The sequence below is a fragment of the Hirundo rustica genome, chromosome 4, assembly GCF_015227805.2.
Source record: "Hirundo rustica isolate bHirRus1 chromosome 4, bHirRus1.pri.v3, whole genome shotgun sequence".
Lineage (NCBI taxonomy): Eukaryota > Metazoa > Chordata > Aves > Passeriformes > Hirundinidae > Hirundo > Hirundo rustica.
This window is the reverse complement of record NC_053453.1, coordinates 40,520,645-40,540,588: the sequence shown is the minus strand read 5'-3', so window position 1 is coordinate 40,540,588 and position 19,944 is coordinate 40,520,645. Positions and strand designations below refer to the sequence as shown.

The 19,944-nt window shown below is 46.5% G+C and overlaps 1 protein-coding gene across 1 annotated transcript; it reads right to left on the bottom strand.

Moving 5' to 3' along the window:
- Positions 1–13,428: 13,428 nt before the first annotated feature.
- MYF5 (myogenic factor 5) lies at positions 13,429–15,158 on the bottom strand. Its single transcript, XM_040062499.1, has 3 exons — positions 14,558–15,158; positions 13,991–14,066; positions 13,429–13,848 (listed from the first exon to the last, which is right to left on the bottom strand). The coding sequence occupies exons 1-3, from the start codon at positions 15,062–15,064 to the stop codon at positions 13,655–13,657; spliced, it is 777 nt and encodes a 258-aa protein (XP_039918433.1). The 5' UTR covers positions 15,065–15,158; the 3' UTR covers positions 13,429–13,654.
- Positions 15,159–19,944: the final 4,786 nt, after the last annotated feature.

The window sequence follows — 19,944 nt, the reverse complement described above, 5'->3', positions numbered from 1 at the left end:
AATTATTGCTTAACATGGTTATTGGACCACACACAGGGTCTGATCACACTTCACCTGCTGTTGCTGCTGCTGAAGATTATACATGTGCTGATGAAAAAAATGTCCCAAACACTAGGCAAGAGTATCATTACATTGAAGTAAATGATAGATAAAGCACATGTCCATGCTTTGCTGAAGTGAGCCATGTAAACCAGGTGCTGTAACAAATCAATGTAAGCTGTGAATCTCCCAATGCAGCAGCTGCTCTGCTTTTAGTGAGGGACTTGCCAAAGATAGCCACCAAATTTTGTTTCCATTGTAGCTGTGATTTTCTCAAGGATGATAACAGTCTGTACCACTGCCTGGCATTACCCTCCTGAGAGGGACACCTAAACAGAATCCTGGATCATTAGTTCCAGGTCGATCTGTGGATTATCTCTAGAGGCATTTTTATTTCTCCCTTTCTAAATACTCCTATAATTTCTTCCTCTTCCTCCACCAACTTTAATCAAGGCTTTTGATATTTAGCCAAAGTATGCAGGCATCTAAAAGTTCTTTTTTTCAGCAGTGAAAACAAACTAGGAGCTAAATTTTGTATACCATACCTTATATTCTCAGGCAGGTTCCTCTCTGAAAGGCCTGGGAGAAGGCAATAACCCCAAGAAGCACCAGCTTGACAAATACAGGAGCCCTCTGAAAACTAGCACCAGTGTTTAGAAGAAAGGACAGAGGAAAGAAGTCAAAATTATAAAATAGTCCTACCTTCAGCAAGCTCCAGAGGCAAACCCAGGTCCTGACAGCCTTCACTGTTTGTTAAGTACCAGATGTCCTGTTCAGTTTTCCTATTCTTACGATGGTGCTTAACATCACCCAAATTCTCCAGTTCTGTTAGAAACCCCCTGACTCTGATAAGGGTTACAATCCTAGGCAAGGAAGGGTAACAGGAAACCTATGCTCATCCTGGAATTGTTTGGTGTGACTACCTAACTGTTTGCAAAATTTAGACTTTAAGGCAAGGTAAGGCCAAAATCTATTTAGATTTTGTGAAAATACACGCCAATTGCTTCAAATAATAATCCCCTGACATCTGTAAACAAATCTTCCACTGATGCTAGCGTGGCTGAGGCTGCTTTCTTCCCCATATCCCTGGCTAATTCTGGGATGATTATTTAAATCTGCATAGAGCAAGTATGTGAGAAATGTCATTGACTCAAATGACATGCAAGGGATTTTCATGTGGTACAAAAGAGTTTCCAACCAGAGTCTTTGCTGAACTAATGAACCCTCTGCAGCTGTCTGCATTACAATTAGTATACCTCCAAAACATGTTTTAGAAGCAGTCATCTTGCCTTTATTAAATTATTCAGCTCAACTACACAGGTGATCTGGCTTACAAGGAGATAAATGCAGTCTTAAAGCAAATTTGCTCTGTAAGCCAAGAGTCAGAGAATGACAATCTTGAGAGCTAGAAAAAAATAGGAGAGAAACAAAGAATAGTTCCAAGTGTCAAATCAGATGAAGATTTGGCAGGTTACTTCGACTGTAAAACTTGCTGTTGAAGCGGCTGAAGTGACTCAGAAGTCAGACAAAACACCTGACATTATTTCCAGAGGCCAGTGTCAGTGAAGGTGCAATTAATTGCAGCTACTATCTCTCTGCAGCTAATGGAGGGAAAAATTATCTCCAAGAAGTGACTCACCTCATCTGTGTAATGGTGACTGACACAATATAATACCTTATTTTTTCTCAGTGAAGACAGAAGAATTTTCTAATGATCCTCCTCCATCCCTCTCCCTTGCCAGTCCTAATTCCCACCTCAGCTTTAACATGTTTCTCCTTCAGCCAGTGTAGCAACATAAAACCACTGTCTCACCTTCCCCATTGAAAGCACTGTGGTTTCTTGGTTTGTCTGTAGGAGCATCCTATTCCCATCTTGTCACTGAAGAAAATATACCGGGTAGTTATATCTCTTCCATCTCATTTTAATAATGGGAAATGCCTCTTTTCCTTAATTCACTACAGAGGGAACTTATAAGAAGAATATATTAGATAAGAAGTCTAAATTTTAGATGCTGCAGATTGCAACATTTTAGCTGACGAGCGCAAAAAGTTTTACCACAGGACAGTGACTGCCAGAGATCACACACAGAAGCCAAGCAAGCTCTGACTGTATGAAGTGGTAGGTAGTAAATGAGACAAAGAAGAGTGTCTGTGCATGTCCGCAGCACACAGACGATGCGGAATCAACAACTTCAACTGAACAGACCCAGCTACCTCAGCCCATCAATCATAAGAGAGGTGCTCCAGTCGCTTAATCATGTTTGTTGCCTTCTGCTTGACCTGCTCCAGGAGCTCCATGACCCTCTTGTGCTGAGGAGCCCAGAACTGGACACAAGACTCCAGATGTGACCTCACTAGGACTGAGTAGACCAGCAGAATCAGCATCATTTATCACTAAGAAGCTTGGGAAACAGCAGAAAAAAATCTCAGTTTAAATGCATAAGGAAAGCATCCATATTTCCCCAGAAACCCAGATGGAAAATGGTTTTGTGCATTTTGATGCCACTCCACATCACAACTTCTGACAGGAATAAACAGCATCTTGGCTCTTTGTCATCCTCTAGTAATAGTAGATGGGTTTATTCAGGCAGAGCACACTTTTTGATCAGTTTTTCCTTTCAGGGGAGAGATAAGCAGGTTGAATCAGGGTAAGGAGTTAGATGCATCCTATGTACTGTGAGATGGACCTTGCTGCTTTAGCATCCTTTAATGTGCAAAATCACAGGAATCTGACATGGGTGACTGCCACCACTTTAAGTCACTCTAAGTCACAGCATTTTAGGGAGGTTAAAAAAAAAAAAGCAACCAAGTGACAAATGCTGGTCACAGAACAGTACAAGCATGTAAAGAATCATGCAAAATTTTACCACCTGTGGGGCAGCAGAAGGACAAAAATGTTCTGCCTGGACATTGCTGTATCTTTCAGCATTATTCATGAGTCACTGTCCACACACATATTCATTTTGAGGGTATTCAAGCCAGGAACAACTTGAGCATTGGAAAAAAGAGGCCCACACTCTATGATCTCCTGCAAGATCCCAGGTTACTCAGCAGTCCTTAAGGCAGTGCACTTTGAAACTGAATTTTCTCAGAAATATAAGAGACATAATGCAACAACCTGCTCCAGATGTGTGCCTGAGGAAATGTCCTGCCATTTTCCCCTCAATTCAATAACCTTCTTCCCTGCAGAGTCATAATTCAATTCAACAACAGAGGTTACAAATACCTGCAGGTAGCACAGATTTCTCTTTGTTTCTCATTCAGTGCTCTCAGTTGCTACAAGTAATATGCAAACCATCATTCTTGGACATAACTATTTAAAGTGCACAGTGACCACTGGAAAGAAACTTCCTCCGATACTTGATGAAGGCAGAGAGTAAGTTCTTATACATTGCTGTTCCAGTATGTATACTTTGACACTATGTTTAAGCAGTTAAAACAGTATGTTTATCAGAAACCTTGTTATAATTGTCCTAGAGCTCCAGCTTGTCCTAAGAGGAATAGGTTTGGCAAGAAGACCTCCCCTAGAAGGCAAAGAAGTTTAGAAATACCCAAAGAAGTACTCAAGTCACACAGCAGACAGTTGTGGTGGATTAGGACCTCACTGTTACTAGTGCTCATACTCTACCCAGACCACAGCAGAACTGATGGAATTTCCAGTCACAGAGTCTCCAGTTCACAGCCCACAAAGATCCAACTTCTGCAGCAGCCCAGTGGTTACAAGGCTCTTGCTCCAGGATATCCACTCACTCTGAAGAAGAGGCATGGGCTGAAGGTCCTGACCCTCCCTATTTGTGCTCAATGAGAAGTATGCCTCCTTTGTGACCAAAATACACATTACAAGGGATGCCCATGAAAATGAGTGCAAGCAGACTGCTTCCATCACATCTGAGCACACACGAGAGGTGTTGTCACAAGACTGAATGTGCTGTTCTTTGCAGGAAATCACCGACAGTTTAGCCATGTAGTAACTGTGCTTTCTGACACGTGACCAAAAAGATGACAGAGCCCTTCAGAAAGAGAGGATCATATGCCACACAACTTATCCACCCCAAAACCTGGAGAAAAAGGAAGCAGAAATCTGATTTAGAGGCAAATTAAATGTCTGAGAAGCCAAAGTCATCATGCAAACTGAAGGAAGGACCATCTAGTTTAGTCCATGTAGTAATGCAACTCAAATATGCACCGGAGTCACCATGTCCTGAAAGAGTCTTCTCTCCTAATCAAAACAGTCCCTTTGACACAGGCAGAAAAGGGCATGAACTCATCTTCTCACATCACGAGTGCACTGTAAGTGACAGCCCAGTTAATAAAAGAGGAACAATTGCACATCCCCTTTTACTTTGTGAATGAAGTATTTATCCCTGCTTAGACCATGAAACACAGGGCTTGGGCACAGGGTGAAAAGGCAGACAGAAAGAAAGAGGGACAGATTGATCCTGACTGGGGAAAGACAATATGTTCCAATCCAGATTAAGACACTTAAGTCAGACATGTTCTTCATCAAATTCATGCTATTTAGGCAGAACCCTGCTCCACACTATGTATTCCCAGAGACTACACTGGGGCCCAGGTGCCTCTCCCCATCTGTTGAACATTTCCCCTTTTCTCAGTGTTCTGTACAGCTTTACAAGGACAAGGCCCTTGGCACTGGGGACCCCTAACTCAGCTTGCAGACCTGGAGTCTCTGATTCTAAGCTATATTTAAACATCTAATCCCCTTGGAGAATTTGAGCCTTCGTCCGCCATAGGATTTTGTAAAGTGCCTAACTCCTGTATATTTCAACGTTCTAAATAGTACAGTTGACTTTTTTTTATCATATGTTTAAAATTCTGTACTTCAACATTTTAGAAAAATGGCATTTTTAAAAAATCCTACATTTTGTAGAAAATCTGTCCCCTAAATTTCAGATTTTTTTTTTTTTTAATGGGGGGGGGGGGGCAGGGGGCGGGGGTAGAGATGCAGAGTTCAGCCCTTGTCCTGTAGTTCTTTTTTTTTTTTTTTTAAATTCAGACTGGAATGATTAGAACTACTACTGGGTCCAAAATAGATTTACCACTTTCAAATACTCCCCAGTGACAACTGAGTAGCATAATGATGCTTTGTCCCACATTAGTGGCAACATAAATTGCTGTTCCAGCACACACAGAGAGCTTTACAAAAAGAATAATCTCACTGGAAGAAGGATTCTTCAGCTTTGAACTTCTGCACTCACAAGGGCCTCAGCTGCAGCAGCCTTCTCTGGAGAAGGCAGAGGGAGTAAAAGCTCACAGAAGTGCAGGATGTCACTTGAAGGTAGGCACTTCTATTAAGACCAAAAGAATATATATTATAGTGTTCTTATCTTTGGGTGCTGCTGATTTTTTTATTTTATTTTATTTTATTTTATTTTATTTTATTTTATTTTATTTTATTTTATTTTATAAGTATTTGTGTGTTATACTTTCTGCTGGATTCGTGTTATGCTTATAAATTCCAGTTTTCAGGCTATGGCTATTTAAGTCACATTTGGCTCAGACACACAGCATATGCTTTCAGTATGGATTCAGGTTTTTTTCCCTTCCTCTTATCAAGTGCTTCATTTTATTTAATTGCAGTGAGAGAATTACAGCATCAAAATGAATCCAGAAGCACTTCTCCCTACTTCCAGATCAAAGTTAGAGCCCAGGTCTGCGTGTCTGCCATGCCAAACAGCACCGACATCAGCTCTGACCTGCCAAATCCTGTCTGAGCATGCATGTCATCAGAAAGTTTTGAGGACTGTTTAATATTGGGGAAATACTCTAATTCTTACAGCATAGGCAGTTTTCAGATAACCCACATTTTCAACTGGATTATACACTGCTTTTCTCCTTTTCAGAAGAAAACAGGAAACAGGAACGTAAAAGCATTCATAAACCACAAAATATTTGCCAGACACATTTCTTCCCGTAATTAGAGGAAGAACAGTTGTAGGTGTTGCTCACAGCTTTTAACCAAGTGACCTTCAATATCAGAATTAAACAGAGCTATTGAGGTAGCTAAAAGATGCAGAATGTCCCCCTTGCAGAAATGCTGCTTGCCAAGAGCTTCTAACATCTCTAAAGGCCCTGAGCTTTCTGAAAAAATCACCTGTAGCAGCATGATGATAAAGTTATGGGCAAAGACTTTGCCTGGGACACTACAGACATCTACATCTAACATACCAGAATTACATATAATATAAAAATTATATGGGGGCTGAAGACTCAGTCAAGCACCACATGACCAATCCCCCCCAAAATACTTCTATGTCATTTTAAATAAAGAATTTGGTAACACTGCTGTATTGGTTTTCTCCCTTTCCCCAAATGGACTCCCTTTTTAGGCTTTGAACTTGCTAAAACTTGCATATATAAAGTATGCCTGTGCACAGGAATTTCTACTGGTTCAAAAGGATGTGAAAATAAACTTTGCTGCTTCTTACTCCAATATTTTATACATACTGATTTCTTTTTAAGGAGTCTGAAATTTCAAAATGTGGAGGGTTTTATCATGTGTTCAGCAACATTTTCTCTCTGACTTAATTTCTAACTATACACAGGGGCAAGGTTTTTTTAAAAAAAAATTAGGCTCCAGAGGAAGCATTCTTCAAGAGTTCCTTGCACTTTTTCCCTATCAATAACTACTGTGCTAGGTAAGGAGGTACCTACCTTATCTTACCCATTCAGTAAGAGCTGAACTGCATTCAAAACCATCAAAACAACACTGCAGTTACTATGAGCACAATTTCAAGCTCCAACTTCTAGATATCAAGACCAAATTAAACAAAAAAATATGATCATACTTGATATGCCGGTGTGTGAACAGTGTGGGCTCTGGCTCTCAAGCACATTGCAAGTTATGTGAATCACTCTATCCATTATAATTGCAATAAAAAGCAATTTTCCACAGTGCTTTTCATTTGAAGAAAAATTCCGCTGAAAAGGGGGCTCTGGGAACAGGGCAGCAAGTCTCGCAAGGGTTTCTGAGCTGAAAGGATCAGCGGAAACCTCCTGCCACAGGAGCAGGAAGCCTGGGCTGGTGCAGAGGGCACTCGGCAGACTGTGGGGCTGGGACAGCTCCTGAGACATAGGCTCACTACAGTTAAGCTTCTATACCAGCTAAGCTAGTCCTTATTTCAGCTTGAGCACCAAAGCTGTGCCCCTTACTGCCCTTGTTTACCCTCAGCAGCAGTAAACCCCTCCTTTTGAAAGCAAAGGAACAGTTTCAGACACCAGAGGATTTGGAGCAGAGGATCTGGATATTTTAATGTTGTTCAGGCTTCAGTCATCATGAATATAACTTTACAGCTTGGCGCATAAACAGTCCACTTTTGAAGCATGAGCAAATGAATACATTGTAACTATATTCTAGGCCTTCTGGCCCAAATCTGTTCCTGGTGAAACTCCAGGGGTTTCAGTGGAGTTGCAGCAAGAATAAACCTGGGTGTCCAGCTGTGCTTTGTAATACGTTATTTCTGATTAAAGGAGAGTTTACATGAAGATAAAGAGATGGTTTTTTACATATTCAACCCAAATAGAACTCAAATTTATTCATGTAAACAAGCACTTTGCTTATCAACAATAAAACTCTATATAGATGGAAAAAAATGGAAAATAAAAAGCAGTAAAAAATAGGACTATTCACTTTATTAAAAGGAATGAAAGTAATCATGGTATTATTGAAAGAATGCATTAAAGCAAGACTATACACCAATAATACATGCTTCTTTTTTTCTCATAGTCCTTGTCTTCCACAGAACAGAGAGCAATGGGGATGTGGGTTCTGGGAAGCAGACATGGTCAGGACACCCCTCAGAGAAGACCACTTTTGCTTGAGAAGTCTAATTTCATGAGCACTTTTCTAAAAAGACTTTCACTTCCCTTTTTATTAGGAAGTTTAGAAATAACAAATTTTATATTTCAAAGTTCAGTCATTTTGTATTTCACCTAGGAAATAAACACGCGAGAAATTTGTGAAACCCTGTGAGAAATGTATGTTTCAGGCACTGATAGGATACAGCTGACTCAGCCCTTGTTTACTTGGTTTATCCTCTATTTCATGCTCAGCATAAGGGATTTTAGAGTTATTAAACTTTTCCCAGTTGCCCAGAGTCACCATCCCTTTCCTCCATATTGAGTAGCTGCATTATACATCTATGTGACCACTGCTCTCCCTGCTTTCTGTGCTTACCTTCCTGGCTTCAGCAGGAACCCCTTTTTTTCCTGTCATCAGGTGTGTTTTTCAAAGCAAATTCCCAATGTGAGACACTTTCTCCCAGACCAGGTGTTAGTTCACCCATATTTCCAGCAATCAAACAGCTTCAGATGAGAGGGGTGTCTGCTTTCCCACTGCATGAAGCACCTTTATGGAATGTGTCTTCCTTGGCCAGTTGCACAACAGGAGCTAACTTCTCTGGAGTTCACTCATTACACTGTGACAAGGTGAACAGTCCCACAGAGCATGCAAGGAAGAGGAGGGTGATTGCTTAAACTCGGGACAAGGCCCAGAAAAATCCCCATTTAATCATGCAGGGATTATGAGCTCAAATCTTACTATTTAGGTGCTGCTTATGTCTTCACTACTGCAGGCATCCAAAAGGAGGGTGCTCATCCATTTGAAGAAGTTTTACAGCCGAACTATTCCTTTTTGGGAGTTCACAGCATTATCTACAACCTGAGAAAAAAATGCCAGAAGGACTCCCAGCTGCTCAAGACACAATGTTAATGAAACGTAGGAGTCCTAGGATCAGAAAGACAGCATAGACCCAGAGAAGAAGGGAGTGTGATATCAGCTTGATACTATCCAAAGGACACAGAACCACAACAGTGAGGACCAGAGCAAAGACACCCACTTCCAGATGACTGACTGACTGACTCCAGCCAGCTGGAAAGGGTTTTAATGCTTTTAAAGCTACTTTTTCAAGTCACGTTATATGGATTTTTAAAACAGAAAATAGTATCAGCTCAAAAGCATATATTGACAGAAGATCAGAGAAATAATGAGAAAAAATGCACACTTTTCCCACTGCTGCTACTCCAGGCCTGAAACCTTTTCAAAGAGCATCAGACCCAAATTCACCCGATTTAATGCAGATACTGAAACACCTTTCTGGTCTCTCTCTGGTCTTGCTGACCCTCATATATCACAGTTATCACCTTTCTCAGGCACAGATGAGCCATGCCATCATAGCATCATAGCCAGCAACATTTTTTCAGCAGATTTCCAGGCAGTTCATAAATGTTACTTATGCTCTAGAAGAAAACATACTCCATGGATCAATGCTGCCTTTCAGCTGGTCAGTGGAGTGGAAAGCAGGAGACTTTTGAGAAAGTAGTAGTACAGGTACTACTATGATATCTACAAGTGTCCAAGATGCATAACCTCCTGGAGACAGGAAAGTGAGGCACATGCTGGATAAAGGGAAAATGTATGTTACTGTCTTTGGGAAGGCGAATATCTCCCTCAGTGCAGTCCTGGTCTGGTGTATCTCTTGGACTCTGCGAACACTGTGAGATGCAGTGAGGGTAATGGCCAATAATGAAGCCTAATACTCAACAGAAAACTCAAAAAAAGCATGAGTAAAACCAGCTCTGCTGTCTCTTTTTTAAGTCATCCCCTAATCTAACTGGCTGTAGGAGAAGCCTGGCTCTTAATGCCCTGGGGCAGCAGTACATAGACACACTGCTCACTCCCTCCACATTTGGGGGTGAACCCCTCAATCCCTCAGGCAGGGACAAATCAGCCAGCAGGATTCCAGCCCAGTCTCCAGCTGGCCAAGCTCGTTAGGCCTTTAGTTGCGAGGAAGGCAGTCGTGGCCAGCTATAAGACTGATACCCCATGCAGAATCTGCCAAAGGTCGGAAGTCAGATGGCCAGCTGTGAGTCCTCCAGCACGCCAAGGTCCAGCTGAAAGGAGCAGGGAGAAGCTATGAGCCAGTCAAGGGTTCTGCAGAGGAGAAGGTGGAGAAGGAGGAGGCAAGGAGGGAAGAAGGGAGTGAGGGAGGAGGTTTAGGGTGGGGAGAGGTGAGCTGCCTGCTATGATAAAGTCTGACTGCTCCTGACAAGCAGGGTGAACTGGGAAGAAGAGTTGCTGAATTTCCGCTGAAATGTAGCTGTGATTTTGAGGTGCTCTTGGGCATATTTAGACAAGCACTGCAAATAAAGATCCATTCATCCTCCAAGAACTAATTACTAAAAATGTATCACTTTTAAGCCTTACCACAGGAAAAGAAAGAGCTTGAACTTTTCTTACAGGCAAAATGAGTGATTTTCCACACAAGCAACTCAAGAAATTTGAACATTAAGAAAGCAGGATTTTTGTCTTGATGTTTATAGTTAAGAGATCTTTTCCAGGTTTCTATGTTAGTTTTGTGATGTACAAATGCCCCTTTGATCTGAATTCAAAATATGTATTTCACTAAGATCAAGGTCTCTGTTTGGTTTATTAACAAAAGATACAAGAGATTTCACACACAAAAAACACCAAAACTCAGCTGCCTCCCTCAGCCATAATTTAAGTCAAATAAGCATGGTTTTCAGAGGTAAAATACAACATTAATTGTATTCTAAAAAAAAAAAAAAAAAAAAAGTAGAATTATGCCCTTCCTTGCAGTGAGTGATAGTCAGAAAATTCGCTGTAACACAGCCTCTGTGTTATATTCATTTTTCTGACACCATGAGGCATCACTGCACCTGCCTGCCTGTGAAACCACTACAGGCTGCCCCAGAGCCGTAAGCAATCAGACACGAGTTGGGATAGCTGGAGCTCAGATTTTCAAGACCATCACTTTCATATTTGTTCCTGGCCACAGCCTTCCTTAAATGAACATGTTTCATACAGAATACAAATCTTTCTTTTCAGTTCCACTTATTAATATTGTTATTAAATATGTAAAATCTGAGCAGAATGGTGTATATCGCATCAGCCTTTTTGTTCTTTGCAATCCACAGACTAAAGGCAGTTTCATCGTGCTCACTTCCCTTCCTTACAAGGATTATTGCACTTTTTGGCTCACGGGATCTTTTTTCATAGGTGTCCTGTAATTAAGCTTTTGTTTCCCAGATGTGTATAGAAAACCTACAGGTTAAACTACCGTAGTAGGACATAGGAGGCTATGGGCAAACATCCCACAGACGGAATGCTTCTCTTCACACTCTGAAAAGCTACTTCTCAGAAGTATTGACCTTTTTGCAACTCTTAAAATGTCTGCCAGCCAAAGAGAGGTGTACATTACCACATGTGATTTGCTAGTGTTACTCTGCATACTTCGTCCGAGATCACTTGCCAAGGTCAGCACAGTGCAGAATGAAATGCTGAAAGTTCTCTAGCTTAGCTCACTTTAAAATATCATTTAAAATCATCTGAACTCTATTAAATCCAGGGCATAAGAAGTAGCCTTGGGATGGTATTTTGATTGAAGGGAGTGAACACTGCAACACTGAAGCAGCGTGTGAGAATCCAGGAAATAAAACCAGTGACGTTCACGGTCTTGCATAGGGACTCCTGTGAACAGAAGGCTTGGGAAGTGATCCCCCAGAGCCAAGACTATGTCTGTGTTAAGGCACTTGCATACTTCTGAAGCATCTGCAATGACAGGAGTGTGAGAATTCCTTGTTTGTACCTCTGCATGACTGCAACTCACGAGTTGAAATACACTCCTACTCCATGATTAGTTTAGACATATTTGTATACACAGAAAGCCCATTCTGGTCAAGACTCTTCTTGAAATATTCTCCAAGAAAAGAACACTTCCCTCAAACCTATGGGCAAGGCCAGAAAATAATTTTGAGGGAAGATGTGCCCAAAGGGTGGGCTGGCCTTGCCCTGTGTCAGACACACACCTGCCACTGCAGGCTCAGGAAGGCAAATGCCACCTCTTCTTACTCTGTGGCCCCTTGTGGGGGAACAGAGACCCTCAGTGTGCCACAGGGACAGAGCTATCCCTAACCAAAGGCTTCTTTTATCTTTGGTTCAGAGATGCTGCCAAAGGCCAGTCAGGTGATAACTTTTGGTGACATGACTCAGCTGGGCTGGGTTCAAGTGAAAGATTTATCAGAAGTGAAATACCACTGCCAGGCCCCTTGGCCACTGAGTGCTAGCAACACAAACACAAATGGCAAATACATCCTTATCCCACAAGAGTGAGGTGTATATATCCCTTCCCACTTAGAGTATTTATCATATGAAACATTTCTGGATGAACTGTAAGAGCTCATCTCTCCATCTCATATATATATACACACACACATATATACATATACATATATATACACATACATATATACACACACACACACATATAAATATATAAATATATAAATATATAAATATATAAATATATAAATATATAAATATATAAATATATAAATATATAAATATATAAATATATAAATATATAAATATATAAATATATAAATATATAAATATATATATATTTCCCCCGGGGAGTGGGCAATGTTGGTTAAGAAAGTTTTAAATTATACCTAGAGGAGTGCAAAAAGTTGTTAATTTTTCATGGTAGATAGACCTAATTTAGTGCCTGGAAGGAAATACTTGTTAAATCTGAAAACACATGGAGATTTGACCTTGTTATTTCTAGAGCCATGTAGAGTAATGAATTTGCATCCTGGTTGGTAAGACCAAAGTTATTAGGAACAAATAAATCTATATTGCTTTCTGAATATTGTGAAATATACTTCGTGGCTTGTGAAACAGATACATGTGGTTTATTCTTACTAACTTTACTAAATTTGTCTCTGCCAGAGCAACAAGTAAAATTCCCCAGCACAGCATCAGAGCTAGATCATACGGTCGTTTTAAGAGCAGAGTCACCATGCAATTTTAGGGTCAAATTCTGGAATACACAGTCCATCTTCATACCAGTGAAAGAAACATGAGCTTTGCAGGGGTGGATGGAAAGGGAAGGCGGGGAGGAGAGGATAGAAAAATATGACTGAAATATTACTTTAACTTTTGCAGGAGGAAAAAAAAAAAAAAAAAAAAAAAAAAAAAAAAAAAAAAAAAAAAAAAAAAAGGAAACTCTGCCCATAACGGGACATAGAGTGTGAGAGACGATCGAAACTTCCACATTTTTGTCGCTCCATGAGTGGCTTCAGAATAATACACACTGGTGGACTGAGAAACAAGCTCCCAGACCCCAGCCCGGCAAGGCACTCCACGTCCAGGCTCGGGACTGCCGAGATGGGGGGGGGGCGGGGGGGCGGGGAGATGCCCCCCGCAGGCGGGAGCCCAGGGCCGACCGAGGCTGGATGCGGGCTCTACAAGGATGCTGGCAGGAGCCCCGCACCCGAGTCTCGCTGCCCTCCCCGATGCCAGGGAATGCATTTAAAGAACCAGTCGGCCAGACAGCTCTCTCACAGCACGTTTTATTTGCAGCGGGGATTCCAGGGCAGTGGGTGTGTCCCGAAGCCCGGGGTCTGCCTGCCCTGCCGGGGTGCAGACGATTGCGGGCCGAGGGCCGGCGGGGCGCTTTGCCTGCAGCCCCAGAGGGAAGCGGTGGCCCAAGGGGCTCCGGGGCTGCCTCTCTCGCCCGAGATGCGTTTGCAGGAGGCGGCCCCGGCGGCAGGCGCGGAGTGCCGGCCCTCCGGCCCCTCATAGCGCCTGGTAGGTCCGTCGGGGCAGCGGCGTCCCGGGCGTCTCCGGCCCCGAGTCGATGCTGGCGCTGGGCGAGAGGGAGTCGGCGTCGCCGAGGGACAGCCCTGGTTCTTCCGCTGGGGAGAGACGGTCCACGATGCTGGAGAGGCAGTCCAGGCTGGACAGGGCGCTGCCCTGATCGGCGGCGTACCCTGTGCCGAGGGGAGGGACGGGGACAGGGCAGCGCGTTACCGCGGGGTGCCGCGCTGTCTTCCCCAAATGCCTCGGGGGGCGAGGGGGTCCCCGGGCCCCGTCTCTGCCCCCCCAGGCCGCACCGGGTCGAGTCGGGCTTACCGTGGGCCATCTCGGCGCAGTAGACGGCGTCGAAGCTGCTGCCTCTCGCCGACCAAACGGGGCTGCCACAGTCGGCCTGCAAGACAGCGAGGGGCGAGTGCCGGCCCTGCCGCCCCCGCACAGGGGCCAGCGGGACGCTCCCCGAGAAGGGAAAGAGCCATAAAGGCTGGCAGGGAGGGAGAGAAGCAGCCGCCCCCCAGCCAGGCTGCTGGCGCTCGGCAGCGCCTTCCCCATCTCGCCCAGTCCCCAGCCTTTCCCCTCTAAGGCCGCGCTAAGAGGGCAGCAGAGGGAGGGGACGCCGGGACCTCGGGGCTGGGACGCCTGCAGGGTGCCCTCGAGCAGCGCTGCCGCCCCCCATGCATCCCCGGAAAGCCCCCGTGCGTGCTCAGCGGAAAATCTGGGAAGGGGCTTGTTCTAAGGCAAACCGCCCGCCTTTTCCCGATGTCCGGATGCGTTCGGGCCCGTCCCACACCCACGGGACTGGTCCCACGACGTTAGGCCGAGGGGGACCTGCCCGCGGGCCATCCTGGGGTCCCCACAGCCCTGTGTCTCCTGCCTCTGTCTTACCATGCCATCGGAGCAGCTGGAAGTGGGGCTGGTCGGTTCGGAGCAACTCTGTCCCGGCAGGTGATAGTAGTTTTCCACCTGTTCCCTCAAGAGCTCCTGGAGGCTTTCGATGTATCTGATTGCGTTTCTCAGGATTTCTACTTTGGGGAGTCTTTGGTTTGGGTTGGCAGTGGTGCATTTCTTCAGGGTCTCAAAAGCCTGGTTCACTTTCTTCAGCCTTCTCCTCTCCCTCATGGTGGCTGCCTTCCGCCGGTCCATAGTGGTGGATTTTCTTTTGCAGGCTTTGCAAGCCCACATGAGGCAGTGACCGGCTTGGTGGTGGCCAGTGGGAGCTCGGACATGCTCCTCTTCCTCGGAGCAGGCCGGCTCGGTGGTCTCGTGGGCGCTGAAAGGAGGCAGATTCCTGGGCTCAAAATCCTCGGAGAACTCGACCTCCGGGGAGGAGAGGCAGGAGCTGTCATAAAAGAGCTCGGACGGAGAGAACTTGCAGCTGTCCATCACCTCCATCCCTGCTGCGGAGGCGTCAGTGCGGGACGGCGGCCACCGGCTCTGGCGAGGTGCTCCGCAGCGCGCTGGGGCAATTTCCTCCGTAATTAGCGACCTGAGACCGAATGTCGTTCGGCTGATGCGGGGGGCCCTTATATATACTTGGAAAGGGAGGCTGGTCTGCAGCGGCCAGTCTTTATTAGCATATCCCACCACAGCCCCTGCCGAGAGCTGTCTGGGCAAGCCCCCTCCAGTCCCCAGGAGACAATTTGCTCCGCACCGCTCCTTAGGAGCGCCGAGAGATGGTCACTTTTCTAATGAACGACCTCCCAAGAACTGATTGCGATCTCCGAATTTCCAACCAAGCCTGTGAATTTGCAGTTTGGTATGGAAAGAGAAAGAGGGGCAGTGGGCACGCAGGGACCACTTGTCAGTGGCTCCTACAGAGCCATTCCTAGTCCCGATGCCCCCATCTCCCGTTTCCCATCACACATTTCCTCGGGAGGGTCACCGACACTCTCTACTTGCATATCTTTACTTCCCACAGCCCGTAATCCAGGTCTAACCTGAAAATTTATAACCTTCTTCTTTGGCTTAAGATGTGTTTATTTATCTCCAGGTGCGTTTTGTCCAGTAATTACAGTTGTGCTCAAATTTACAATTGGGGGACAACAATGCACGGCTTCTTGTGGCCAGGAGAGACAAGGAGGGGGGAAACCAGATTTTAGTGCTGTCGGATGGATCACAAGGAAAGGTATTCACAAAAGAAAAGTGTATGTGTTTGCTTCGAGACAAATCCCCTTCCCATTCTTTCTCCTGCTCTTGTGACCTGGAGCTGCTAGGGACACAACAGCCAAGCAGTGCCTTGGGTTTGGTAATTTTCTGCTTTCAGGCAAACTTGTACCGTTACAGATGCGTCCCAGCTGCCAGTGCAACAAACCCCTCCTGGAAGTGTAAAATTTCTAACCCCGCAATCCCTAAGTAACTTTACACAAGGGGACAAAAGCCTTGCAGAGCCCCAGCCGCAGTAGTAGCCGAGCGGAGCGGTGCAAGGGTCATTAGAGTGGTAATGAAGCCATTTAACAGGCATTTGCTAACGCGCAGGAACTCTTTGGTTTCATCCAGGCGGCTTTTGTAGCTGAGGAAAATATTATGAGAAGGCAAAGGAAACCTTCCCTACCTGGGAATAAAATTACGTGACCTCGGCTAACTCAAACGGAGAGCAAATGACCCAGCAGCGGTTCAGACGCTACGGAGCCGGTTTGTGTGCAAAGAAAAAGGCGCTTTCAGTTAGCCTCCCTTCAGGAAGAGGTAATGTGGAGGTGGCACGGCAGGCCGCTTGTCTCCCGGAGCCGCTGATCAAGTGAGCAAGGCGGGTAGGGAAGTATCTCCTGAGAGACATGCTCCGGGAAGCCCTCCGATCCGCACGGGCAAGGCGGAGAAATACAAGCAGCCCGGCCTGTGCTGGGGCCGGGGGCAGGCCATCCTTGTTTCCCCACTGCCGCCACTCTCGAGTCCCCAGAGGCGGATTTCCACTCTTAAGCTAAAATTTTTCCTAAAAAGCAACCGCACCCGTCTTCCTACGAAAGGATGCAAAATTATCTAAAAGCTGGGGAAGGTTACATCTTTGGTTTATTTGGGGTCATAAACACGGGGAGCCCCCTTTGAAGTGAATACTGTATGAAAAGCAGGGAGCTGATAAAGGAATAAAGTTACAGATTGGGAAAGCTCAGAATTTCAGGCTTCTGCCGCTCTGATGTGCAGGTTGCTGTTTGTTGGGCCACATCTGAAATAGGACAGTTTCCCTATTGTTTTCCTAAGACAGCATCAGTCAGGAGGGGCTCTGCTCGGCAGTAATTTGAACTCTTCTGTGAACTCTTGGGCTGTGGCGTGCACACAGGCAGACACACAGACACACACACACAATTTCATTTACCACGTTTGCGCTGGCTAAAATAGACCTGTTTACATATTTATGCTTCGTGCACAAATAAACTTTATCTTTTAAAGCGCCGGTTGCAGTTCCGATCACCTTTCTGGGCTAATGCATGCTTGGTTTCTCTCCAGGCATGCACTGTAGATCTCCCAGCGCACAACGCCAAGCCCCTCAGTCCCGCTCTCCTGGCTTGCAGAGCTTTAGCTCGCAGATCTGACTCTTAACTCATCAGAGCTGGGGCTGCTAAGAAACGAGCTTTTCCCAAAAAGTATTTGAAGAGCTGTAAAAAATTCTTTCCTTTTTCCTTGAATATTTTTGGGGAAATAGAAGAAACCATGGAAGGGCCTGTCACTTGGGAAAAAAAAAGAAAAAAAAAAAATCAGTAATTAGTATCCCTTAAGGAGCCCCCAGCCCCGCTGGTAAAGCGATCTCAAAACAAAATTTCAAAAATGCAGTAGGCAAGTGGAACTTAAGACGGGGGGGGAGAAAACACGAACTACAAGGCTGGCTAATGAGGCTGCTGGCGAAGGGTGGGGTGGGGGGAAGGGGGAGGATAGTGCTGCATTTCAGAAGGCTCAAGTCTGGAAAGCGGGAACAGCCTTAGCATCAGTGTCTGCTCCTGTGGGCTGGTAGAGAGAAAGTGGCGAAGTGTCACGATCCGTTTTTCAATGGTGTTCCTCACCCCAGCCCTCCTCACTCCTCAGGAATCGCCGCGCCGTACCTATTCCTGGAGGGATTCCATCCCATGTGGGCACCGTTTGCAGAGCGTGCCATCTTTTCCCAAGTCCCACGCCTTTCTATTTAAGAGAAGAAAATTCTACCGAAACCATAAGTCACCGGACCGAGGGGGTGAGAGGTGTTTGCGATCCCCCCGAGCGCACCCCCAGCCCCGGCCTTCCGGAGCACCTTTGCGCTGTGCCCGCCCGGCCCTCCCGGAGCGCACACCCGGCCCTCCCGGAGCGCACACCCGGGCCCCGTGCAGGGCGGCGGGAGCGTGTAACTTCATGCTGCCGAGCCTCTCCGCCGCCCCGCTCGGCTTCGCTCCGCCGCCCCCGGGTGCCGGTAGCGGCAGAGAGTGCTCCTCCGTAATGCCCCGACAACAAAATTTTTTCCCAGTCGGGCTGGTGGGGCCGGGCGCTTCCAGCCGTGTGAGAAACGTTTGGTTCCCCCCAGCGCTGGGAACTGTGCGCACCTAAGTAAACACATTAGTACCTGCCAGAAGGAATTGTATAGAGGACAGCTGAAGAAGGCATTGGCCTCCGCTGGCTCCCGGGGACTCCCAGGAGAGATCAAAGGGACACGAAGGGGATTTTAGCAGCCTTGGGACTGGGAAAAGTTGCTAGTTCCTGCTATTTGAGGAACGTCCCAGCCAGCACATGGTTCAATAATTCAGCCTCCTCCCTCCCTGCCCCCTACACCCATCCGTAGTTCGTCCTCCACAAAAAAGACGGAAACTGTGGAAAAATCGTACGGGGTCCCCAAAGCAACATTGGTCCACGCAGGAATTTTCCAGTGGATGTAGTTGCTGTGTCGCCGCTTGACAGCCTTGACTTCGCGAGCTCAGAGAATGAACTAAGCTTACTGCTGGCTGTCCGCTTCCCTCCCTGGATTGCGGGCGATTTCACCAAGGAAAATAAAGATGTGCAATATAAAAGCCAAAACCAACCAATCGTCACTCCGCCCCACCCCGCCCCCCCAAAAAATCACCAAAACTATCAAGCTAAAAACAAGACTTTAAACGCTCGGTCGCGTCAATTCAGAGGAAAGCGGAGTCAACGCGGCAGCACTACAGACAGACACCCCATTTCCCCCTTCCCCCGCCTTCTCCTCAACGTTCCCGGCCCCGCAGGCACCTCGGGCGGGCGGGGGAGCTTTGCCACGCTGGGCCGGGCACCCCGCACCGCGGGCCAGCGGAGCCCCGCATCCCTGCGCTCCTGAGGGAGCGAGCAGGTGGTTGGTGGCTCCCAGGGGAGCGGAGCAGGTAGACGCGTGGGAGGCTGTGTTGAAAGTGGGATATCCAGCCCGCAGAGGGGAGGAGGGAGAGGCAGGGGCACTTGTATTTGCGTAAAAACTTCGATGACTTTGTGCGTGGTTCTTCCGGAAAAAGATTTCATTAAATCACAAGCCTCTCGTCTTCACCCAGTTATTGCCGTTTGATTTTGTGATTCCAGGGCCCTGTTTGCTTTGGCTGGGGACCTAATTAAAGATTATCGTTATTAATATCTAACACAAACATTTTAATTGCAAACACACTGACGACCTTCACTGGGAAGCCCGGCATGTCAGCTGCAGCCGCGGGGGTCACGGAGAGTCTCTTCGGGAGGTATTTTCACTCTCCTATAGGCAAACTTACTCCAAACAATCGCTCAAGTTACCCTGCTGCTGGAGGAGACGCTGCCCTGGGGGTCCTGCCGGGCAGACCGGCGGCTTTTTGAGGCGAATGCCCGACTGCGGATAAATGTGACAGTCGGCTGCCCGGTGTGGGCACGACACTGAGGCTTTGAGGGGTGGCTCAGCACGGCTCCTGCCCTGATGCAGGCAGCGGGGCCCCGCGAGGCACGAATCGCCGTGTGAACTGTGTGCAGCCCTTCCCGCGAATGCGGCTGGGTTTGAAACAAATTAGGAGGGAAGGCGACGAGCTGCTAGCCCGATCTGAAATCTCTTGCTGGGCAAGTGCCTTTGCTATGGAAGCGAGCTGCGCGGTCTCCCCTCTCGGGAGAGGTCGCAGAGGCGACACGCAGTGCCCCGCGCTCCCCGACGTGCCGCTTTCTAAAGAGTCCGAGGGTTCCCCGGGGCAGCGGGGTTTAATTTGAAAGGAGAAAGAAATGGGGAAACTGTTATATCACTGTGCCCACCACACTGTCCCTCTGCAATTACTCCTTGCCAGGGAGTATCTCACTAGAGAGCAATTAGAGCTAGCACAGAGCAGCGGCATAGAAAGGATGGTAGGAAGGCACGGCCGATT